General features: G+C 36.7%; 1 protein-coding gene across 3 annotated transcripts in view; it reads right to left on the reverse strand.

Moving 5' to 3' along the window:
* Window positions 1-27,418, reverse strand: part of LOC115222162 (ras-related protein Rab-27A) — a 56,210-nt gene that overhangs the window by 21,712 nt on the left and 7,080 nt on the right. The window contains exons 2-3 of one of the 3 annotated variants that reach the window (XM_029792304.2): window positions 22,380-22,468; window positions 8,403-8,457 (exon numbers count right to left, since the gene is read on the reverse strand). In XM_029792304.2, the coding sequence (XP_029648164.1) occupies window positions 8,403-8,421 (19 nt within the window). In that variant the 5' untranslated portion in view covers window positions 8,422-8,457; window positions 22,380-22,468. The remainder of the gene's footprint in view (window positions 1-8,402; window positions 8,458-22,379; window positions 22,469-27,418) is intronic. The other 2 variants (XM_029792303.2, XM_029792305.2) reach the window with 2 other exon arrangements.

Consider the following 27,418-nt stretch of genomic DNA (forward strand, 5'->3'; position numbering starts at 1 on the left):
GGGTAAATAATCCAAATAATAATAAGACAAGGAAAATTTTTTAACACATCTTCAATGATTTGTTACAATTGTTTCTGTACCAACTTTACTTGCAACACCAGTTTATGCAAAATTCAAACAGAAAATTTATGTAATGTTTGCAGCTTTAGAAATTAGAGAGGCACTTCATCAGACTTGCATGAAAAGTGTAAAGAATTTTCTTTGCTTTTTTATTATCTAGATTACATTGATCATATATATATATATATATATATATATATATAAGTATATATATAAATAATATATATATGAATATATACATACATATGGAGGCGCAATGGCCCAGTGGTTAGGGCAGCGGATTCGCGGTCGGAGGATCGTCGTTTCAATTCCCAGACCGGGCGTTGTGTGTGTTTATTGAGCAAAAACACCTAAAGCTCCACGAGGCTCCAGCAGGGGGTGGTGCGACCCCCTGTTGTACTCTTTTGCCCCAACTTTCTCTCACTCTTTCTTCCTGTTTCTTGAGTAACGCTGCGATGGACTGGCATCACATCCAGCTGGGGGGAACACATATGCCATAGAAACCGAGAAACTGGGCCCATGAGCCTAGTTAGGCTTGAAAAGGGCACATAAATAAATAAATAATACATACATATATGTACATACCTACATATACATGTATATATACATGCATGTATGGTTACAGGGTGTCAAAAAAACATGAACAAAATGAGAAACAAGAATATAAAACATGAACAAATTGAGAAACAAGAACATAAAAAACAAAAACATGGAAAATGACCTTTTTTTCGAACAACGAAAGAAACAAATAGAGAAATGAGACAGGGTACAACTGATGAAGGGAATGTTCTTAAATATTCCCTTCATCAGTTGTCCCCTGTTTTATCTACTCCGTGTTTCGAACGTAGGGACATATACATATATATAGGTTAGTAGAGTTAGAGGCTTAAATAACCATCTAAGGGATAAAAATATCTGTTGTAAAGATGTGCATGACCACCCTTGGACGGTTTTGAATGACCGTAGAAAGTGCAAGCCCTCAAACTGAAAAATTGCGGATTTGTATAAAGGATACACACACACACACACATACACACATACACAGACAGACATTTTGCCGTTTATATATATAGAGACAATAATAATAATAATAATAATAATAATAATAATATAATAATAATAATAATGATGATGATGATCATCATCATCATCATTTAACGTCCGCTTTCCATGCTAGCATGGGTTGGACGGTTCAACTGGTGTCTGGGGAGCCCGAAGGCTGCACCAGGCCAGTCAGATCTGGCAGTGATAATAATAATAATAATAATCATTTCTACTATAGGCACAAGGCCTGAAATTTGTGGGCAGGAGATAAGTCGATTACATCGACACCAGGGTGTAACTGGTACTTATTTTATTGACTCTGGAAACATGAAAGACAAAGTAGACCTTGGTGGAATTTGAACTCAGAATGTAAAGATGGACAAAATGCCACAAGGCATTTTGCTCACCATGCTAATGATTCTGCCAGCTGGCCACCTTAAATAAGAATATTTGTTGTAGTAGTGGTGGTGGTGGTGGTGGTAGTAGTAGTAGTAGCAGCAGTAGCAGCAACAGCAACAACAGCAAAAACAACAACAACTTGTGTAAGATGAGACAATATCAATGACGTGAGTAAAAATCTGAAGGCCTTATTTATAAAATATTTCCCTTCTTAAAATCCTGTCATTATTGGATATTTTCTTTCTTCTTCTTTCAATACAAACACATACAAAACAATTAAAAGGCTGAACCAAGATAGACTTGTGTACTTGCTGATCTCCTTTTGCTTCATAATACATAATTCAGAATTTGTCCTGTCAACTGTAATGTATTTACATTTGTATTATACGAAAACAATGCAAATATTAATGACAGATTTTAAAGAATGGAAGTATTCAGAGAACCATTTCAGTTGTCTTAGACGTCATATCCCAGCAATATATTGCTATTATTTTTTTTTATTTTTCCTTTTCATTCTATTTTTTTATCTTTTGTAAGAAAACCAGACAAACACCTCATCACCTGCCAATCGTCTGGTGAGCATCCATGTCAGATAGATAACATCTTCAACAGGAAATGGGACAAACAATTCATTGTAAATACCAGAAGTTTTCCTGGTGAATCATGTACTGCCCACCATATATTTGAGGCTGGCTGGTGACTTCAGAGTGAGAGCCAAGCAGACACAGAAACAGGCGCAGGAGTGGCTGTGTGGTAAGTAGCTTGCTTACCAACCACATGGTTCTGGGTTCAGTCCCACTGCATGGCACCTTGGGCAAGTGTCTTCTACTATAGCCTCGGGCTGACCAAAGCCTTGTGAGTGGATTTGGTAGACGGAAACTGAAAGAAGCCCGTCGTATATATGTATATATGTATATATATGTGTGTGCATGTATGTTTGTGTGTCTGTGTTTGTCCCTCTAGCATTGCTTGACAACCGATGCTGGTGTGTTTATGTCCCCGTCACTTAGCGGTTCGGCAAAAGAGACCGATAGAATAAGTACTGGGCTTACAAAGAATAAGTCCCGGGGTCGAGTTGCTCGACTAAAGGCAGTGCTCCAGCATGGCCACAGTCAACTGACTGAAACAAGTAAAAGAGTAAAGAGTAAAGATAGATGACATGGAGAAGGAAGACATGGGGGCTAAAAGATCAAGGTCTAGGGAAATTCTAATTGATGTTTACGACTGTAGGGAGTAAAATTTGGTTACCTGTAGCAAAGATGACAACTAGGTACTTCTACTTAATAACATGTTTTAAACTATAGATCAGGCATGTGGATGGGGCAAAGGTCCAACCAAACTGAAGGCGATATGGTGGTGGAATGACACAATTGATAGGTCAGTAAAAGCTAAGGGATAGGCTTGGAAAATGCTGAAGGAAAGTAGTAACAGGAAACATTATCAAATGGTTACAAGAATAGCGAAGTGACAGGTATACTCGGCTAAAGCTGAGATAGAAAGGAAGAGATTTTCAAATGTCTTGTAATGTCAAAATAAGAGGTGGGAAGTGTCCAAGACTGCAAGACAATGTGTGAAAGAAAACAGAGACATCATTCATGAGAAGAACATCTAGAATAATGAAAGCATAGTTGCCATCAATATGGAAGACAAGAAGGTGGCATGGAAATACTATTACAAGAGGCTGTTGAATGAGGTGAATACATGGAATGAAAAATGGTTTAATTCATGCTGAGAGGAACCAGTAGTTTGATGGATCAAACTATTTAACCCTTTCGTTACTGTATTTCTGTTGAGATGCTCTGTGTTTCTTTCAATTACTTTAAATATAACAAAAAGTTTAGTAAAATAACTTAGTTATCATTAAACTAGTGTTAGGAACATAAATTGTGACTAAAGTTTGATGGAAGATTTTAATTCAAAACTTATAAAAACAAGACATTTGTACTCAGAGCCAGAGCCTGTTTCAGCCAGGTTGGTAATGAAAGGGTTAAGGACATGAAGAGAGGGAAAGTTGTAGGTCCATTGGGGATAGTTGCAAAGATGCTCAAAATATCTGGTGATATTTAGTCTTATGAAATAAGTCGTACACCATCATCAACAGCTCGACTAAAGATTGAGCAAAGTGTCAATGCTCTACAAAAGTTGGAATACTGTCCATCTTTCACAATAGATACTGTTTGAGCCTTAACTTCAAATACTGATCACAGGTAGAACTAATACATTATTACCACACAGATAGTTAATTGAGTAATATAGGAAGGTGTCACACCCAATGACTGGCATAGCAGTATCATCATAAACCGCTACAAAGGCAAAGAAGATTCATTAGAGAAAGGAAATTATAACAGTATCAAACTGCTGGATCGGGTTATGAAGGTCACAGAGAAAGTCATAACACAAATGGTTCATGATAGAATAAATCTAAATAAGACGCAATTTGATTTTGTGCCCAGCAGACATATCATTCCTCACAGCATATTAATATATATCATTCTATTCATTTTACTGAATATCATTTTAAGTATTTCTTAAGCCCCTCTTTCTTTCATTTCATCCACCAACACCAGACAGTATGTCTTTTTATAAATTTGATATGCATGAAAGCTACATATATGTCGGCTCCAATGCAATCCTTTCTCATGCATACATAAACTAATTGCTTTGACAACATGCAGATGTGTATCAAACATGTTCCTCATCGTCATCATCATTTAAAGTCCATTTTCCATGCTGGCATGAATTGGACAACTTGAGAGGAGTTGGCAAGGTCAGGGAATTCCACAGTCTGTTTTGGCTTAGTTTCCACAGCTGGATACTCTTCCTAATGCCAAACACTTTACAGAGTGTACTGGCTGCCTTTCACATGCTTTAAATGTGGCACCATCACCAGAGCTTTTTATGTGACATCATCAACAGTGCTTTATCAATAGAATTGTATGATACATCAAACTTTTCCAATATACTCCCAACTGCCAGTCATTCATAAAAAGAGTGAGGTGCTGAGGTAATAACTGCTCCACAGAATACTGTCCGTCTTTCACAACAGATACTATTTGAGCCTTAACTTCAAAGACTGACCACAGGTAGAACTAATTTGTTTAAGATCAGTCTTAGACAGTTTAACTAGAGGAACATTTTTGAGGTAGTGAGCAGCTGCCTCATCGCATTCTCCTGGACTCCTTCAATGTCTTGAAATCTCGTTGGTGGTCTTCCACCTCGGAGAGTGACCCTTGGTTTCTGGGTCATAGCCATCGACCTACAATTCATCACCCGTTATGACTGTTTGTAAAAGGTTTACATCTTCTTTGACACAATCAAGAAAATCCTGCACAGCTGAAATCCAATCTTGTTTTTGAGGCGACCACACTCTACACACTTTACTTCCAAGCACTGCCATAAACAACAGAAGTGAGTGAGGTTGTTATAGCTTAGTATGTATGCGCAACAAAGTTCAAAGTTAATCTGTGTCAAGCAGTTTCACTCTGCATACTTTCGCTCTGTTACCATAGCAACAGTCCCAATATTTTTTTATCAGACCATGGGTGTGTGTGTGTGTGTGTGTGTGTATATCATCATTATCATCATCATCATCGTCTAACATCCGCTTTCCATGCTAGCATGAGTTGGATGATTTAACTGAGGACTGGCTAACCAGATGGCTGCACCAGGCTCCAATCTGATCTGGCAGAGTTTCTACAGCTGGATGCCCTTCCTAATGCCAACCACTCCAAGAATGTAGTGGGTGCTTTACGTGCCAGTCAGGCGGTACTTGCAACGGCCACGCTCACATGGTGCTTTTTACGTGCCACCTGCACAGGAGAAAGTCCAGCGGCACTGGCAACGACCTCGCTCAAATGTTTTTTCAAGTGCCAGTAAGGTGACGCTGCTAATGGTGAAGCTCGAATGGTGCTTATTACGTGCCACTGGCATGGAAACCAGTTTGCTGCTCTTGCAACGCTCATGCTTGGATGGTGTTCTTAGCACTCCACTAGCACAGATGCCAGTCATCGAATTTGATTTCGATTTCACTTGCCTCAACAGGTCTTCGCAAGCAGAGTTTAGTGTCCAATAAAGGAAAGGTATGCATAAGTAGGCTGGTTACACCCCTGGCATAGGCGTGTATGTGTGTGTGTGTGTGGTCACCACTTGACAACCAGTGTTGGTTTGTTTACAGCACTGTAATTTAATAGGTCAGCAAAAGAAACTGATCATCATCATCATTGTTCGACCATGGTCGAGACAGTGGAATTTACTATGTTATGCCAGACTTCACGGTCTGGCATTACGGAGGTCCTGTTGCTGGATGCCTGTATCCCTGGAGATAACATCAGGTTAGGAGAGTGTGCACCCTCTGGTATTGCGAGCAGATGGCTTCCAGAGGAGAAGAGTAGAAATTGCCTCGTTTTCAGCTCTACAACAATGTCCAGCAAACTGGACTCTTCTACCTTTCACAAGAGATGATACAAGTGGTAGTTTCTTATATATTTGTACTTTGATTGGATGATGCTTCCACAAGAGATTTTGAGCTCTCATAAGGAGGTGAGTGTAGGTTCCATCCAACCACCTCTCAAGCTTCTTTGATAACGTCCAGGTTTCTGAGCCATATAGTAGAATTGGTTCGACTGTGGCTTTGAAGATTTTAAGTTTGAAATCTCTACTTAGATTTGAAACTGATAGAATAAGTATCAGACTCTAGGAATAAGAACTGGCAATGCTTTTTTTTTTGCAGACATTATTTAAGGCAATGATCTGGCGTGGCTGCAGTCCAATGACCGAAAGAAGTGAAAGATAAGAGAGTTACTAAAAATGCGAGGGAGTGTCAATGGTTCCCACTTATTTACGTTTTCTATCCTGTAACTTCATACCTTCCAGTGCCTTGAGAGTAAAATTAGTACAGAAAAACTATACTGAAGTCCGTTGTGCATGTGTGTGTATATATGTGCATGTGCGTGTGTGTGTGTGTATAAATGCTAATGTTTCATGTCTTTATATGACACCATTTGAAGCAAACAGCAATGTCATGCTTAGATTTGCTGTAATCAATATATCTTGTAACTCTGTACTTTCAAGGACAGATAAAACAAAAAAAAATTCTTTCATTGAGGAACAGATAAGAGTTGGCAGCAGGAAAGGTACCTAATTGTAAAATACTACCTCAAGTCCATACCTGTATGGAAAACCAAATGTAGAACAGGAATGATGATATATATATATATATATATCATCATCATCATCATCATCATTTAACGTCCTCTTTCCATGCTGGCATGGGTTGGACGGTTCAACTGGGGTCTGGGAAGCCAGAAGGCTGCACCAGGCCCAGTCTGATCTGGCAGTGTTTCTACAGCTGGATGCCCTTCCTAACGCCAACCACTCCGTGAGTGTAGTGGGTGCTTTTTACGTGCCACCGACACAGGTGCCAGACGGGGCTGGCAGACGGCCATGATCGGATGGTGCTTTTTACGTGCCACCGGCACGGGGACCAGATGAAGCTGATCAAGTGTAAAAGGGGGAGGCCGAAGGTCACTTGAACATAAACATTTCAAAATGACCCAAAGACAGTTGTCATTATGTGGAAAGGATGTGCAAGAGTAGCAGCCAAATGGACCTTAGTATTTAGCTTAATTGGCGCTTGCTGCCCAGTGCACTGAGCATTGCAAAAAAACCTACAGCTAAAAAGTTGAAAGTCCTGTAGGTGCTAGAGTTTTATTACAGTTACATTGTATTTAGTTGATGAAAGACAAATCTTTCTCTAGATTGGATGCTACTAAAGAGCAAGTGACATTCCTAAAACAGGTGGCACTAGTTTTCTTTTGTCACCTTTACAGCACTTCAGTCCTCAAGACTGCAACCCCACTGAATACACTCCCACCCCTTGTTATACATATGTTCAAATAGAACATCAACTACCTCAATATATATATATCATCATTTGACGACGTCTGTCTTCTATGCTGGCATGGGTGGGATGGTTTGACAAGAGCTGGCCAGGCAGCTTCTGTGACTGCTTTGGAAGGATTTTTATGGCTGGATGCCCTTCCTAACACCAACCACTCAGCAGAGTGGACTTAGCGCTTTTTGCGTGGCACAAGCACAGAGAAGGTCAGTTTTGGCAAGGTTTTTACAGCTAGATGCTCTTCCAAATGCCAACCACACACACACACATATATATATATATATATATATATATATATACATACATACATATATATATACACATATATATATATACATATATATATACATACATATATACATACATATATATAGATACACATATGCATATATATAAATATATATATATACATATATATAGATACACATATGCATATATATATATATATATATATACATATACACATATGCATATATATAAATATATATATATACATATATATACATATACATGTATATATATACATATATATATATATATACATATAAACATATATACACATATACATATATATATATATACATACATATATACATGTATATACATATACATATATACATGTATATACATATATATACATATACATATATATACACACATACATATAAACACATACACACACACACACTCACAAACTCACTTCTATATTTGTATTAAGCCTTAATACAGAAATAAAGAATCTTTATTCTCATAGTTCAATATTTATGTACACTTATACACATAATATATACGTTTTATACATACTTTATATATATATATATATATATAATTCTGCCCAAGAAACTTAATATATTTCAATTTCTCTCCCATTTTTGAAATAAAAGAAAAATATGCCTCTCTTGCCCCTTTTCAGGAATTTTCAACTAATTTGCAGCTATTACCTATTTAGTGACACTGATTTAGTTCAACTAAATATTAAAAAAAAAACAACAAACTACTCAACTTTTCATCTTTGTCATCATTAGAGCCAGTGGGGATAGTTTCTTCTATTGCAAATCCTGAAATCATAAAAAAAAAAAAACTAATTCATTAGTTTGTTAACCACAATTTTTTAATTAATATGATGAGATGGCCAGTTTCAAAACACAAGCTAATGCGAAATTTGCAGAATTTGGAAGAATTTCAATTTGCCAAGCAGACTATTTATTTATGCCTAGAGAGAAGTAATTTAGGTGCAGTTAATTAAGCAGAGTTTAGAAAGTTAATATGTTGTGAGAAAGCATGGAAAAAATGGTCCTTCCATGTGTAATAGCTCTTAAAATGAAAAATATTTAATGCATAGTGCAGAATTTTGTGGGTTAAACAAACGATAAAAATTTGGTAATATTCATTTCTTAATACCGAGTACCCACCCGACCTAGTCTTTGGTTTTATAAGTGGGGGCAGTACCCAGCCAACCCTCTCTTTGGTTTTATAAATGGGAGATTCCACCTAATTGTGAACCAAGCTTAAAAGGTGGTGTCTTTGAAACTGCCTGAAATTGTTCCTAAGTGAAGTAGTTCTTATACCTATTCAATCCTGAAAACTTTAGCTCTTAACTATGTATGGTTCTGATTTGAAGGGCATTCAGAGTCGGGGGCTGAGCCAAATTTGAGGATTTAAGCTAAATTTGGAACCGTATTTAATGCCTAATATCTCAGGATTGAGACATTTTCAACCTTTAAAATTTTGTACATGCAACTTATTCCAGGAATAAATTATAAATAAATAATAATGAAAGATTGTACATGCCTCGATTGTTTTACAGATGATACTAAAAATGAGAAAAAAATTTCAAATTGAGAGATTTTTCGGATTTTGGCACCTGTAAAAAAGTTTTTGGTAATTAAGCCGATTACATTCTGAAAAAGACACAGATGTCAAGTGCATCACCCAAGTTTAGATCTGGAATTATTAATCATTGAAAAATGGCCTTTTGAAGCATCCAACATTGGATTTTCACTCATTTCTGCACAATGCTACTCTGTACAAAGTTTTCCATGTAATTTTGTACCTGGATTTTAGGGTCAATTTATTGCCTATTTTAGAGGCAAATGATTTTGTGTTAAAGAGCTGAAACCCTTTTTATAAAAAAATCTATGTTCTTTTGATCATTTTTCAAAGAAAATCTTTTTAGAAAAAGTTAAAAACAAATGGTGCCACATTAGATTTCTTGGAGGGGGCAAAATATGGTGAATTTGAGCTTTAGGTCACTCTTCGATGAGCAATAATTCCAGATTTAAATATTTTCAATGTCGAAATTTTGGTAGAATAATAGATATTTGTGTCTTCTTTCAAAATGTGAATGTTTTAATTTCTTTAAACTGTCTACAGAGTGCCAAAATCCAACCAATTCTCACATTTTGAAATTTAAAAAAAAAATTATTAGAATCACCTGGATAAGAATTGGGACATCTATAGTCATTCATCATTATTTTGTAATTTATTCTTGGAGCAGGTTGCATGTACAAAGTTTCAAAGCTTGAAAATGTCACATTCCTGCAATTTCAGTGATCAACAGGTACTTATTTTATTGCTTTTGAGGTGGTGAAAGGCAAGGTTGACCTCAGCAGAATTTGAACTCAGAATGTAAAGACAGATAAAATGTTGCTAAGCATTTTGCCTGGCATGCTAATGATTCTCCCAACTCGCTGTCTTAAACCTTGAAATATTAAACCTTAAATATGGCCCCAAATTCAGCTTTAACTCTCAAAATTGGCTCATCCCCACTACCTTGAATGCTCATAAAACCATAACCATATATAGCTAGGAGCTGAAATTTTCAGGATTGACTAGGTATAAGGACTAGTTAGGAAAAATTTCAAGCAAGCTGAAAGACACCACTTTTCAAGTTTGATTCACAATAAGATGGAATGCCTCAGTGTCGTTAAATGAGAAAATGACTGACATTGGAGATTAGAATTGGACTGAGGAACTAATTTACCAAATATTTACCTTTACTTTTAAATACTCACCTGTTAGTTGAAACTACAACTGTAGATTATTTTATTAATATCATTATCATTATTATTATTATGATTATTATTATTATTATCATTATTATTACTTTCTTTTTTTCTTCTTTCAAATTTGCTTCCATTTCTTGCCGAGTGTCTTCCCGACTCCTAGGGCAAAGAAACTCATAGTATACATTGGTAGGCCATTAAACTAAACTCAATTGTTCGTTCATTTTTTTTTTAAGTTAAATTAAAATACATGGGTAGTAATAATTCTCACATCGTTATTATTATCATTATTATTATTTAGACAGAGATAGTACTCATAAACCTTACAGGTCATCTGAAATAGATAAAGTTAATCTAATAATCTTTAGTTTGAAATCATTATTTAAAAGGAAAACGTGGGCTGGAAATTTTGGAGAATTGCAGTTCTGGGAAGGAAGAATTTATGATGTTTAGCATAGATTCCAGGCTAGAGCTTGGTAAGGCTGGTTAGAGGAACAAATATGTTTGGGCTGGATTGGTGATACACGGCTATCTAGCTCAAAATGAAAATCATTGTAATGATAATATAAGCAGTAACACAAATATACAATGAGTTGGTGGACATGAGGTATGTGAGTTGATGAGTGAAGGCTTATCTATACAGTTTATGTGGCAGCTGTAGAGTTCTGGATACGAGGGACACACATGTCTCTTCTATTAAGGGACAACAAATGTTGAAGTACTTTTTGGAAGTATTTCAACAGTATAGAAGAAAAAGAACCCTTTCAAACGCAGTTTTTGCCATATTAATCCTTTAGATTTTAAACTGGCCATACCAGGCCCAAACACTTTATGTTTTATGTTAGAACTAACAGATCTGCTCTCTCACATTCACTCAATAATGTCTTTCGAAAAACAAACAATCGCTCATCAAAATTTCATAGCTTCAAAATAATCCATGATTAATTTAAATAGGCATAGGAGTGGCTGTGCGGTAAGTAGCTTGCTTACGAACCACATGGTTCCGGGTTCAGTCCCACTGTGTGGCACCTTGGGCAAGTGTCTTCTACTATCGCCTCGGGCCAACCAAAGCATTGTGAGTGGATTTGGTAGACAGAAACTGAAAGAAGCCGTCGTATATATGTATACATATATATGTGTGTGTGTGTGTGTGTGTGTGTGTGTGTTTGTGTGTCTGTGTTCGTCCCCCCAACATCACTTGACAGCCGATGCTGGTGTTTACGTCCCCGTAACTTAGCGGTTCGGCAAAAGAGACTGATAGAATAAGTACTAGGCTTCCAAAGAATAAGTCCTGGGGGTCGATCTGCTCGACTAAAGGTGGTGCTCCAGCATGGCCACAGTCAAATGATTGAAACAAGTAAAAGAGTAAAAGAGTAATTGTGTAAATAAATAAGCATTGCATTTGACAAAGTAACCTGAACGCTAAAGAGTTTAAGGGTGTGTTGTAAAAAATCATAAGTAAATGGAAAACTTAGCAAAAATATATCTCACTTCAACTACCTTTGTAAACAGCTTCCGTCATCCTCACTAGCATCACTGCATCCTATGTGATAAAGCAATACACATCAGGGCGCACAGTATCATTTCCAATTAAGCAGAGCTGCTTTATATCTAGATAAATGGGTTTGCAGATATATTTGTCCACATATATGTAGGCACAAGGATCGCTGTGTGGTAAGAAGCTTGCTTCCCAACCACATTCCAGGTTCAGTCCCACTGCGTGGCACCTAGGGTAAATGTCTTCTACTACAGCCTTGGGCCAACCAAAGCCATGTAAGTGAATTTGGTAGATGGAAACTGAAAGAAGCCCATCATATGTGTGTGTGCATGTGTGTGTGATTGTCCCCTGCTGCCAATTGACACCACTGCTGTTCCTGTCTTTGCATCTCCATGATCTAGCGGTTCAGCTGGGGAGACTGATGAAATAAGTGCTAAGCTTAAAAAAAGAAAATACTGGGGGTTGATTAGTTCTACTAAAATTCATCAGAGTAGTGCTCCAGCATGGCTGTAGTCTGATGACTGAAACAAGTAAAACATACATAATGATAACAAACTTATTGTATACAGTGCTCAGGTGCACTGAAACTCATTAGAAAAGGTAGCCAAAAGTGCATGAACAGGACATGGAATAATACACAGAAAGAGTTCAGTTCTATATTTAAGAGATGAAGAATTATGTACATTATTTACGGATATTTGTCCTCATCTTGTTTGTTATTAACACGTTTCGGCTGATATACCCTCCAGCCTTTATCAGGTGTCTTGGGGAAATTTCGAACCTGAGTTCTCATTCCTAAGATATTTTTCGATGTTATCATTATTATTATTATTATTATTCAGGTCACTGCCTGGAATCGAACTCAGAATCTTGGGGTTAGTAGTCCATGCTTTTAAACCACTACACCATATGCCATATGTAAATAATGTAAGTGAATGAGTTGTTTAAAAACAAAAAGTGGACATCAGATGAATTTCAGGAAGCATGGAAGTTTAAAAGATGTAGTGTCCCGACAGCTAACAACTGATATGGATTGTCTATTCCCTACTTCAGCAATTCTGAGTATTAGAAAATGTTTCCAAAAGTCATGGGTGCTGTGTTGTTTTTAGATTATATACCTAATCATTTGATGGACTTAACTACAAGTGAAAGTCTACTCAATCGAGGATGGTCTTGGGTCACTTGGGTACTTTGGAGTACTTGGGTCACTTGGGTTCTTTGAAATTGCACTTCTATACCAATATTATTTTCACAGAGGCCAGATCATATACTATGTCGAACTATCAGCATCAGTTAGTATCTTCCCCAACCTTTGTCCCTACCATCACACCAACTCTTCAAATACATTTCACTTCCAAACTTAGTCTTTATTCACTTTATTGTCTTAATACTGCCAAATCAAAACAAAAACTTTTTAACCTTCCTATGACACAACAATCCATGCCTCCCAAACGTTCCAGTGCTTAAAGCATTGGAACTCTGCTAGTTCTGTGTCAACTAATTTTCTCGATGTATGTACTTCACTTTGGAACAATCTGAAATAATTAAGCAAGCAACAAACCTCCTCTCCTTAGTTCTTACATCTCAAAGATAGTGAAGATGATTGTAGACGACCTCCTCTTTCAGCAGAGCTTGAATCTCTCTCTCTCTCTCTCCCACTCTTTCTCTCCAGTTTCTGTAGAACTAGATCTACAAGAGGCTTGCTCTTCTTTATCAAACACTTTGATATCATGAAAACCTTCTATTGTATCTTTCATGAGAACTAGGAAGTTGCTCACATATGTTCTCTGTATAGCTACCAACACCTCAGATATAAGTTTTCTGATACACCATTGTATTGCACAATATACAAACTACTCTCTCTCTCTCTCTCTCTTTCTCACACATCTCACAATGTTAGCAATCCACTAAGTTCAATTATGACGCCAATACTTTTCCATGTGTATAGTAATGACTTACTTGCTCTTATAATTAAACACATTCACATGCAGGAGTGGCTGTGTGGTATGTAGCTTGCTTACCAAACACATGTTCCAGGTTCAGTCCCACTGCGTGGCACTTTGGGCAAGTGTCTTCTACTATAGCCTCAGGCTGACCAAAGCCTTGTGAGTGGATTTGGTAGATGGAAACTGAAAGAAGCCCATCGTATATATGTATATATATATATGTATGTGTGTTTTGTGTTTGTCTCCCCCAACATCACTTGACAACTGAAGCTGGTGTGTTTGCGTCCCCGTCACTTAGCAGTTCGGCAAAAGAGACCAATAGAATAAGTACTAGGCTTACAAAGAATAAGTCCTGGGATCGATTTGGTCGACTAAAGGCGGTGCTCCAGCATGGCCGCAGTCAAATGACTGTGAACAAGTAAAAGAGTAAGCAGATAATGCTACTCTTCACTCCTTAACATTCCATAGATCTAACCTGGATACCTCCTTGAGTCAGCAAAACATCACCTCCTTAAAACAGACCCCTCAAATGCATCCGTTCATAGAGATGTGGTAACATAGTCACTTTCAATAGGACAAAAATGCAAGTAACACGCATATCAAGAAAACATGCAGAACATGTTCAAGGACCAAAAACTGACTACAAATGATACATTTATAGAAACCTGTATTTATTAAATTATATCTAAATAACTACATATTGAACCAATTTATTTAACGTAGCAATACAAATCCTTTAAGTAATTATAATATCACTAGCTGACCACTAATTGTAGTATTTTATATATAAACTAGAGCTATGACCCAGCAACGCTGGGTCATAGTGCTAGTGCAAGCATATACAGCTGTGTGCATGTGCACATACATGCAAGTACTGTCCAAATCGCCAACCAATCACATACAGCTAGCTGGCATTCAATTGGCGTATCAAGTTTCGGGCATTTTGATTGGGTTTTGGTTAGAAAATTCACAAAAAAGTCACTTCTATTGATTTTTTAATGGCTTTGCAGGATGACTGGGGAAATGTAAAGATGTGCACAACCACCCTTGGACGGTTTTGAATGACCATAGAAAGTGCAAGCCCTCTAACTGAAAAATTGTGGATTTGTATAAAGGACACACACGCAGACATTTTGCCATTTATATATATAGAAATAAGGTACAAATAAGGTACATAATAATCACACATACATTCACATACTTACTTGTACACACACACACACATACACATATATGCTCACACAGAGTGGAAACGCTGATATTTTTTTCACCCCTTCCTTCCTTATTCATCTATCACCCCTTTCTTTCTCTCATTGCTATTATTTCTCTCACTCCCTCTCAGTCGGGGCTATTACTCTCACTACTTCTCTGTCACTGAATTACTATTTTCTCTCCTCCTCTGCATCCAGCACGATTCTGGACATACATACATACATACATACATACACACACACACACACACACACACACACAAACATATACACACACACAAATATATAAAAATACTACACTCATTATCATGAGCATTACAACAGCATTACAAATATAATTATACACAATAGTTACCAGATAAAAATTCTATTATATATTGTAAATTTACAATTACAATCTCTGATGATTTGTCATGGAGACCACACACCCACACACACATGTGCACCACACACACACACACACACATACATGTGCACATGCACACACAACATTGTCAAAACCACATTCTAAAGATAAGGAATTTCTGTTCAGAACCAGAATATAATTTAGCTGCAATTATTTTGTTAACTGTCAGCAAAGAACAAATGTAACCCACTCTAGGGTATCGCTAACATATAAAGTACAATTAACATTGCTAAACACACACACACATGCATGCATGCACACACACATATACATTGTGGTTGCAGTTGAAATCTATTAATCTGGTAAAGTCTTACACAACAGCACACAGCAATTCTAAGCTCAGAGGGCCATTATTTCATATATATGATAAGAAGAGAACTATGCATTTTCGAAAAGGATATAATAAGAATGAAAAACAAAAAAACATTGGACATAAAATCAACGAAGATGCACAAGGAACCTTCATTTCAATGGTATTTGACTTTCATAGAAAAGTAATTCACAGGCTAGTAGCAGTAAGAGTAGAGAGCAGAACCAATAGCACTATTGGTTAAGACGGCGAGCTGGCAGAAACATTAGCACGCCGGGCGAAATGCGTAGCCGTATTTCGTCTGCCGTTACGTTCTGAGTTCAAATTCCGCTGAGGTCCACTTATCCTTTCAGGGTCGATAAATTAAGTACCAGTTACGCACTGGGTCAATCTAATCGACTTAATCCGTTTGTCTGCCTTTGTTTGTCCCCTCTACGTTTAGCCCCTTGTGGGTAGTAAAGAAATAACTATTGGTTCATGGAAGAAAATATGCATAAAATTTATGGCCTCGTTCTCCATTGGTTATGACAACGAGTGTTCCTGTTGATTCAATCAACTGCTTGGGAAATTAATGTGCAAGAGGCTGGGCACTCCACAGACACACGTACCCTTAATGTAGTTCTCAAGGAGATTCAGTGTGACTCAAAGTGTGACAAGGCTGGCCCTTTGAATTACAGGTACGACTCATTTTTTTTTGCCAGTTGAGTGGACTGGAGCAACATGAAATAAAGTGTCTTGCTCGTGGGCACAATGCCCCACCAAGAATTGAACTCATGGTCTTACAATCATGAACTGAATACCCCTAACCACTAAGCCACACGCCTTCACATGAAATTTATGAAATCCCGGTTAGTCAGTATATTTTGATGAAGAAAACATTTAGATTACTCTTTTACTTGTTTCAGTCATCTTGACTGCGGCCATGCTGGAGCACCACCCTTAGTCGAGGAAACTGACCCCAGGACTTATTCTTTGTAAGCCTAGTACTTATTCTATCGGCCTCTTTTGCCAAACCGCTAAGTTACGGGGACATAAATACACCAGCATCGGTTGTCAAGCAATGGGGATATGCATATACATATATACGATGGGTTCTACCAAATCCACTCACAAGGCTTTAGTCAGCCCGAGGCTACAGTAGAAGACACTTGCCCAAGGTGCTACACAGTGGGACTGAACCCAGAACCCTGTGGTTGGTAAGCAAGCTACTTACCACACAGCCACTCCTGTGCCTCTGATTAGAAATATATGTGATATAGTTTGCAAGGAAAGGAAGAGCATGATGATATAACATGTGACCAATAGGAGAACCAAAGGTATAGGGTGTGGCAGAAATCTGAAGCATAATAAAATAGCATCACAAATGAGATTTATTTGGATTATAAAAAGGCAAAAGCAGAAAACTATAAATTCATTTATCCTCAAAGTTCTGCATTCTGCACATAAACAAATAGAAACTCCATTAAAACAAAAGCAAATTATTGAAGCCAAATCCTTCTCTCTGATACAAAATATGATATACAGATCCTTTGATTGTTCTTAATTTTCAGTGAGAATATCTCATCAACGTCATAATAAAACTAAATATTTCCTTAAAATACTTCAACTGTGACAGTCCATAACAAACGAGTAGGCACAACATTGCTTCAGTTCGGTGAGCAGATGAAAACAATATGATAAGAAGAGAACTATGCGTTTTTCGAAAGGATATAATCAGAATAAAAAAATAAAAAAATAAGATAATAATGAAAAAAAAAAAAAGATCTGAAGATTAAACAACCCCAGTTCTCAGGAAATCATTATGTGTGTATATGAGTGTGTAAATATATGCAAATATATATACTAGGAGAGGAAATCTGTGTTATATCTGTGTGTGCGTGTATGCTGCTGCTATATGCATTTATACACACACATGTGTGTATGTATGTATGAATGTATGTATGTATGTATGTGTGTGTGTATATATATATATATATACATATGTATATATGATGATAATGACGATATACATATATATATATATATAGTCAGTCACCCTGATGGATCGTTGGTTCTTTCCTTGTTTTTTTCTGTGTCCCTTTCTGTAGAAGAGCATAGGCTCGAAACAAAAGACTTTTTCTATTCCTGAGCATTATACTAATACATCTGTTTGTTTTGTACACCACCTGTCTTCGTCTTTTGTTTTTTTCGTAAACTCTCCTATATATATATATATATACATATATATATATATATACACACACACATATATATATATATGAGGATAGTATAACAAGAGGATGGAGGATAACAGGTTTTTAATAGTAGGTGATATTTGTTTCTATACCACATTCTAGCTTTAAGTTGCTGAGTTTATATTCAAAAACCATTATAAAACATTCTTTATAATTATTATACAGTTGAGTGCTGCTCAGCAACAGCCATATACAGGCACTTTATCAAGCTGGATGAATCTTATGTAAAGAGGAGTTCCATATGAGTATCTTGCCCAGGAATAAACTCCAGTGTAGGATATCATGTTCTTGTCAAATAATGACATAAGGCCTCTTATATGCATGTTATGAGGTTTTCACCCGAAGTATACTATATGTGTATATATATATATAAATATATATATATAAATAATTATAAATTAGGGTATCTATGAGTTACCACCATGCTGCATTCTAATTAAGGTGGTTTTAGAGTCAGATCATGGCTGCTATTTTCAGCATGGTGGTATCTCGTAGATACCCTGATTTATAATTTTAATAATTATTACCTTTGAAGGTTATTTTTTCCATGCTGACCACGTGATAAAATCGTTATTTTATTTTAAATTAACGATCTTATGCTCATTTATATATATATATATATATATATATATATACATATACACACACACACACACATATATTTACTTGAAAATCTTGGAAATGGATATGTATCTATATATATATATATACAAAGAAATGATTGAAGAAAAAAATCCACCGAGTGAATTATATATATATAAAAGAAAGGAAAATACACAGAAATTTTGTTGGAATATATCTGTATCTATACATATATATATAAGAAATAAAATACTTACATAGTTAACCGCTTTTGCTTATGCTAATCATGACTATGTAGTTATAATGTTATGATTTCATGCTATCATAACAAGTTTTCATTCCACAGCATGAAATTATAACATTATCACTAACTACTTAGTCATGATTAGCATAAGCAAAACCAGTTGACTACATAAATATTTTATTTCAGAAATATATACGTACATACATACATATGTACACACACACACATGTCAGTGAACTAATGTATAAATATCATAAAACATCCACAGTAAGTTTAATAATTAACACATTATTAACCTCCAAAATATCATTACAAATCAGTAAATCCCAGTAGAATAAGCTTGATGTACATATGGAATTGACAAAAATGATCACTGAGAACAGCGTATTTAAGAAAAAAGCGCCAATGCATATATTTCACATACATGTCATAATTTAGTTGTGCTACACACACACACACACGTGTGTGTGCGTATATATGTATATATATATATATATATATATAAAATTAAATAAAGATAGAAATTGATATTAATCAATTAAAACCAGTGGCCTAGCATATTTTTTTAAATCCGAAGATTAAAAATTTTATACTTACAAAATTTAGAGGAATGACCACTAATAGTGGACAGCCTGTATGCTAGAAATAGACGTCAAACTCGCCATTTTCATTTGTCTTGCTTATTTTTAAACTTTGGTTTTTTGCTGAATTTTCTCTTGAGAACACATTCTTTATGGCAAATGGCGAGTTTGACGTCTATTTCTAGCATACAGGCTGTCCACTATTAGTGGTCATTCCTCTAAATTTTGTATATATATATATTATATGTCATTATTCTCATCATCATCATTCAACATCCACTTTTCCATGCTTGCATGGATCAGACAAATTGTTGAGACAGATTTTCTATGACCAGATGCCTTACCTGTTTTCCAGTAAGGTAATATCCTCCATGACCAGACATGGTTTCATGGAGGATCACAACTGGCTTCTTTCGATTTTTGTCTCTCACTCTCCCATGCACTGCATCTACTTCTCCCCTCACTCTCATGCAACCTACACACACACACACACACCAACATCATCTCATTTTCATCCTTGTCTACTTTATTATTGTTACTATTCTACTACTGTTCACTTCTTTCTGTACTGTCAGTCATCACCTACTCTCCCCAACTTTTCACCCTATCTCATATGTATCAACAGTCCACCATTCATTACATCCACTCCTCAACCCAACCCAATCTCCACAATCTTCACTTACACTCTCCTACCTTCACATATACATTATCAACCACTCATCTATCCTTGTTTTTCATTCCATACATACACCCCACACACCTTTCTCCATTTCTTATTTCTTTACTGCTGATAAAGGGCTACACACAGAGGGGACAAACAAGGACAGACAAAGTCGACCTCGGCAGAATTTGAACTCAGAACGTAACAGCAGACGAAATACCTATTTCTTTACTACCCACAAGGGGCTAAACACAGAGGGGACAAACAAGGACAGACAAACGGATTAAGTCGATTACATCAACCCCAGTGCGTAACTGGTACTTAATTTATCGACCCCGAAAGGATGAAAGGCAAAGTCGACCTCGGTGGAATTTGAACTCAGAACGTAAAGACAGACGAAATACCGCTAAGCATTTCACCTGGCGTACTAACATTTCTGCCAGCTCGCCACCTTTCTCCATTCCTTTCACTTATCTCCATCTCTTACCAACCCTCTCTTACTCACCCCATATACTCTTGCAAACTCTACCCACCCTCACACTCAGTTTTTCTGTTCCCACTCCCTTTTGTTCACCCTCTTGTATCATCAGGATCCACCTTGATACCACATCTCTGCTATTTTATCTCTTTTTCAAGTTCCACTCAAACTACTTTAGTAATGTAAGTAACCATGTAGCTCCTCTACAGCAGGAAACCTGTTCTATTCTCTCATCATTTAGCCTTGCATCTCCAAGCATAAAGCCACCTTCTTCTCTTCTGTAGTCCCACTCAGTCAAAGTGGTTTTTGACTCATGAGCTGCATATTGTGCTGGTGTCATAGAAAAAGCACCAAACGCATGGTGTAAAGCAGTTGGCATTAGTAATGGCATCCGGTCATACAAACCATGTCAAAGCAGATAATGACGCATGATACAGTCAAACCTGTCAAACTATCCAACCCAAGCCAGCATGGAAGATAAACATTAAAAGATGATGATGATTATGCAGCTACATAATTGTAATCACAGAAAACACAATGTTCAAATTTCCTAAATTATATTTTCTTTCTAATAAATGTTATTTTCTTGCAATGCTTTAAAGTTTGTAGCATTCTTTTATCTCTCCTGTATATTGCTTGCTGTTTCCTTGAACAATATGATCGATAAGCAATTATTTCCATTTTAATCTGTATCTAAAGATGCAAAAAATCATATTATGGTTATTCAATGTTCTTGAAGAAAGATGAAAACACTGGTTCTAATTGAAGTGAGTTTTGTATTTCTGATCCATGAAGAATGATATATTTTTCAATTAAAGAAGTCGTACATTAAATATATAACATTTTCAAGTTACATTCATAATAAACTATTGAAATGATTTAAAAAATAACTGAAATCTATTACAAATTTTACCTTGAAATTAATAGATTTTGAAACAAAAATAAATTACATAAACAAAAGTGCTGCCTAAGACTGACATATGTAAGTCAGAGAGAGAGAGAGACAGTGATCTAAGGCTGAGATGTCAGCAATTGAAGAATTAGAGATTGGTGTATTTCAAAAGAATATACAAGGATTTTGCAATTTGGAAATAGTACCGAATGAAATGAAGAATATGGGTAATGTTTTATAAAGGAGAATAAACACATATGAATATTATTGCAGTAAGCAGTTTGTGAAAATGTGAATCTATCAAAAACAGTAGGAAAGGAAATGAATGGATTAATGTATAATGAATGAACAGCCACAAGTTGATGTTTTATAGCAGGTAAAGCTTTATTCATTAATCAATCTTCTGGTAAAAATGAGTAATGATGCTTGTAGTTAAATGAACACCATCTTAAAAATAAGATCTGTGCTTTATCAAGTAATAATAAGGCTGAATTAATTACAATGGTGCTGACATCTTGTTGGTACCTCTAGATGGTGGTATTTCAGAATTGTCAGATGCTTATTTCTATTTATGAATGTTATATGAGCTAGAGTTATAGGTCTGAGAATTCTAGTCCATCCTCAAACTCAGTCAATGTCATCCTAAGATATTTCTCTGCCACAGGTGAAAAGCATCATTAAAGAGAGTCCCTAGTTATGTAGAGATGAAATACGTCTTTACTACAGGTAAAAGAAGACACAAAAATATGCAAGATATAAACAAAGGCAAAAATAAAGGTAAAATGGAATATATGATGAATCTTAATACAAACACCTTATTAAAAAAAAATTTTTACTTTTTCTATAAAAATTCCCATGAAGCATAATTCTTCATGTAGAGATAGTACTAGAAAATCTCAGAGTGAAATATGAAACATAAAATACACTATTACCTGAAGGTGTATTCTTGGGAGTATACATCCAAGTTGGGTTAGCACAAGGAATTCCCCAGAACATAATTGAGTCAAGGAAAAGATGAAATCTAAAATAAGAAAGGCTGTTAGTGACAGAGCAAAGAAGGAGGGTTAGAAAGCTTTAGTTTGGAGTAAAAAAAACACACACTCAACTGGTCATTTACTAATATTATGATGATATGATAAAAACTAATTCCATTTGAACTACCAAAGTAACAAGTGTAAAATTTCCATCGTTGACAGATTAATACATATTCATGAGAGATATTAGCAAGCCGGAGTTAGATGCTTCTCAGAGAAAAATTAGGAATCCGAATACAGGTGGGGATGGTTGTGATACTCAAAAATATAAATTCCTTAAAATGCCATTATGAAATAATTGTATTTAACCAAAAAAAAAAAATGAAAAAAAATTCATATAACATTGTTTGATAAATAAAAGCAAACAGTCAAAATTTAAATGTATACCATATTGTGATAGAAAGAAGAATAAAAATGTTGTTCACCCTTTCAAAACATGAAGAAATATATATATAAACTTACTACTATTCCTCAGTATCATTCATTCATTCATTCATTCATTCATTCATCCATTCATCCATCCATCCATACATACATACATTCATACATACATACATATCACCTGCGACGGACTGGCATCCCGTCCAGGTGAGAAACCTATACGCCAAGGAAACTGGGAAACCGGCCCTTATGAGCCAAGCATGGCTCAAGAAGGAACATACATACATACATACATCATTTGGCATTTGTCATCCATGCTAGAATGGATTGGACAGTACAGGAGGACCCAACAAGCTAGAGAACTGCATTGAGCTCCAACATCTGTTTCGGCATGATTTCTGTGATTGAATGCCCTCCTTTAAAGCCAGTCACCTTACAGAGTGTACTACGTACTGTTTTTGTGGCCCCATCACCAGTGACATCACCAAGTAATTTGCATAACAAAAGAGAAAAGCCTCCTTAACTGAATGAAGACTAAGTAGAAAACAAGGGTAGCTTTATGCTAGATATTGAGAGGCTAAAGTATGATAGAGGGACAAAAATAGGTGTCTTGCTGTAGAGGAGTTTTTGTTAAGCATTGTATACATTCAGAGCCCATGTCTCACAACCTAGAAGCATTACTGTTTATCCACAACCATCATACAATCTGCCTTTCACTCGGGAACCACTTATTACCAACAAAGTGAAAAATCTCTCTGAACTTACTCCAGTCTTGTTCTTATTCTAGCAACTAAGCTTTTAGAACAACCTTTTCCACTGTTAGGCTATTTTGGCAACAGAATCTGTCTGTGATCTTTTGGTACAAGTACCATAACTGCCAATTACTGTTTGTTTACATTTGAAGAAGAAGATCGTCATTTTCCATAAAGCTTTTTTTTTTATATATGTGGGGTTAGGGTTAGGGTTTGGGTTAGGGTTAGGGTTAGTGTTAGGGATAGGGTTAGGGTTTGGGTTAGGGGTGGGTTGAAGGGTTTCTTTTTTCTTCAGAAATGTAAATAAACCCACGTGGATTTATAACTGGCAGTTATGGTACTTGTACCGAAAGATTGCCGAATCTGTATACTAACTCTAGGGATCCTCCTGAATATTCAAGGAACTCTGTTCCCCATATGCACAAAGTGTTTATTCCCTGCTGTCATTTATAAAGTCTATTTCCTTTCTTAACATTCTTGCAATTCTACAGCACCTTATGCCCGTAATTTGCACTGAGTGCGTTATATGGAATTTCTACCTTTGGGTTTTCAGCATATTGAACAGGGCAATTTTCTAGAAGGAGACTCTAACTCTCTTTTACTTGTTTAAATCATTTGACTGCAGCCATGCTGGAGCACCACCTTCAGTCGAGCAAATTGACCCCATGACTTATTCTTTGTAAGCCTAGTACTTATTCTATCGGTCTCTTTTGCTGAACTGCTAAGTTACGGGGACATAAACACGTCAGCATCAGTTGTCAAGCCATGTTGGGGGAAGCAAACACACACACACACACATATATATATATTTAGGGAGAGTTTACGAATAAAACAAAAGACAAAGACAGGTGGTGTACAAAACAAACAGATGTATTAGTATAACGCTCAGGAATAGAAAAAATCTTTTACGTTTCGAGCCTACGCTCTTCTACAGAAAGGGACACAGAAAAAATAAGGAGAGAAAAAAATGTGCGTACTGGCTAACGATCAATCATGGCGACTGGCTATATATATATATATATATATATATATATACGTACATATATACGATGGGCTTCTTTCAGTTTCCATCTACCAAATCCACTCAGAAGGCTTTGGTCAGCCCGAGGCTATAGTAGAAGACACTTGCCCGAGGTGCCACACAGTGAGACTGAAACCGGAACCATGTGGTTGGTAAGCAAGCTACTTACCACACAGCCAATCCTGTGCCTATGTCAAGCAGTTTCTTTGCACAAAGGAAGAGTTATTCTACAAACAGGTGTAATTTGAATGACATATGTCAGTTAATAAAAAAAGGTACACCCACTTTTACATAACTTTTAAGACAACTCTTGTGTGCGCGTGCATGCATGTGTGTGTGTGTGTGTGTGTATGTGGGTGGGTGCCTATTATGCATAACTGCACAAACAGGTCTATCTATATAAGAAATGACATCTTTAGTCAAGGAATGGACCACATTCTGAACCGAATCTCAATCAAATTAAAACGTATACAATGCTTACAAAAAAAAATGAGTCAACCAGAATTACAAGAGATCAGAGCAACGAATTAAAGAAAAAAAAAATCATTCCAATGCAAAAAAAAAGCCCAAAAAATATATTCAGTTCTTATATTATTTTCAGGCAACCAAAACCAAACCAGGTCAGCAACTACTGGTGGAAACAAGCTCAGCTGTTGAAACATTGCTTCCCCCCCCCCACACACACACACAGTAATTTCTGCTACATCAATGACCAATTCCATTGTCACCTTCGCTGCTGATGTTGACATTTTATGAACAACATCCACTCATTCCACCACTACTGTGACTACTGCCACCATTAATACAACCACCACCACCACCACCACCACCACCACCACTACTACTACTACTACTACTGAACTATACCATTCTGACTGCCACAATGTTGTCTTCTTGGATAAGATCTACAAGGAAATTATAGTTGAAAAAGGAGAGAATATTCTCTTTTACTTGTTTCAGTCATTTGACTGTGGCCATGCTGGAGCACCGCCTTAAGTCGAGCAAATCAATCCCAGGACTTATTCTTTGTAAGGCCTAGTACTTATTCTAGTGATCTCTTTTTGCCGAACTGCTAAGTTACGGGGACGTAAACACACCAGCATTTGGTTGTCAAGCGATGTTGAGAGGACAAACACAGACACACAAACATAAATATATACGACGGGCTTCTTTCAGTTTCCGTCTACCAATCCACTCACAAGGCTTTGGTTGGCCCGAGACAATAGTAGAAGACACTTGCCCAAGATGCCATGCAGTGGGATTGAACCTGGAACCATGAGGTTCGTAAGCAAGCTACTTACCACACAGCCACTCGTAAATATTTTCAAATCCCTGCCCTCCACTCACTGAAACTTGTATCAATCAGTGAAAGATCAGCAATACTAGAAATTCAACAGATCAAAATGATAAAGAGAGAGAGAGAGAGAGAGAGAGAGAGAGAGAGAGAGAGAGAGAGATGGAGAGAGAGAGAGAGATACTGACTCTGCAAATACTATGCAGATATGGAATTTCCAGCCCAAAATTGTCAGCAGATGACTATTGCTAGTTGTGAGTTTAGTTCCTGGAGATGGCTGTGTGTCGTATATTCTTCAGCAAGACGCTCAATTTCACATTGCTCCAGTTCACTCAGCTGTAGGAATGATTTGCAATGTCACTGGCACCAAGCTGCATCAGCCTTAGCCTTTCCCTTGGATAACATCAACGGTGTGGAGAAGGGAGGCTGGCATGCATGGGCAGCTACCGGTCTTCTGTGAAACAACCTTGCCCAGACTCAGTGTCACAGAGATAAACTTTCTAGGTGCAATCTCATGGTCATTTTTTTTCTTTTACTTGTTTCAGACATTTGACTGCAGCCATGCTGGAGCGCCGCCTTTTAGTCAAAGAAATCGACTCCAGGACTTATTTTTTCTAAGCCTGGCACTTATTCTATCAGTCTCTTTTGCTGAGCCACTAAGCTACAGGGATGTAAACACACTAAGATATATATATACACACACACACACATATACATGTGATGCATGACCCAGTGGTTAGCATGTTGCACTCATGATTGTTAAATCGTGGGTTTGATTTCCGATCCAAGTGGTGAGGTGTAATCTTGAGCAAAACACTTTATTTCATGTTACTCCAGTGCACTCAAATGTGAATAGGTAACCCTGCAACAAACTAGTCTTCCAATCAGGAAAAATGTTAGACTGTTTGCCTAATTAGTAGGGTGGCATCGTTTGAAAGCTAAAGCAATGCAAAGTGGAATACCAGTTTGTGATGATGTTTAGGATTATTGGAGTAATCTCACAGTTGATATCTAGATTGCCTGCTAGTGTTCTGTTGTCTAGACCAATATTTTTGAGTCAAACCTACTGAATTTCTGACCAGACTTCTTTTTTAGAATAATTGATTAGGGATGTATTTTACAAATATAAAATGTCTTATAGCTCTGAAGGTCAGACACCCATGAATTGGTGAGGATGATATTCAAGGGTGTCATGGCATCACTCAGCAAGACCTTTGTCAGCCACTCTCCACCTATCTGTTGGGTTGTCAGGAAAGTTCGTGCCAATTTTTAAAGGAAAGAAAAAGGTCAATAAATACTTGCCATTACATTTTTAATCAACCAAATATGAACCAATTTGTTGCACAATGCGTTTCCATCTTTCCCTTAACTTGAAAATACCCTCTTCCCAGAATTGAGGTGCCTGGAAGGGTAAGTCAAAAGGTAAGCTACTATAAAATTGGCATGAACTTTCCGGACAACCCAATATTTAAGGCTGTATATGGCTATG

The sequence above is a fragment of the Octopus sinensis genome, linkage group LG19, assembly GCF_006345805.1.
Source record: "Octopus sinensis linkage group LG19, ASM634580v1, whole genome shotgun sequence".
In the NCBI taxonomy this organism is placed as follows: domain Eukaryota; kingdom Metazoa; phylum Mollusca; class Cephalopoda; order Octopoda; family Octopodidae; genus Octopus; species Octopus sinensis.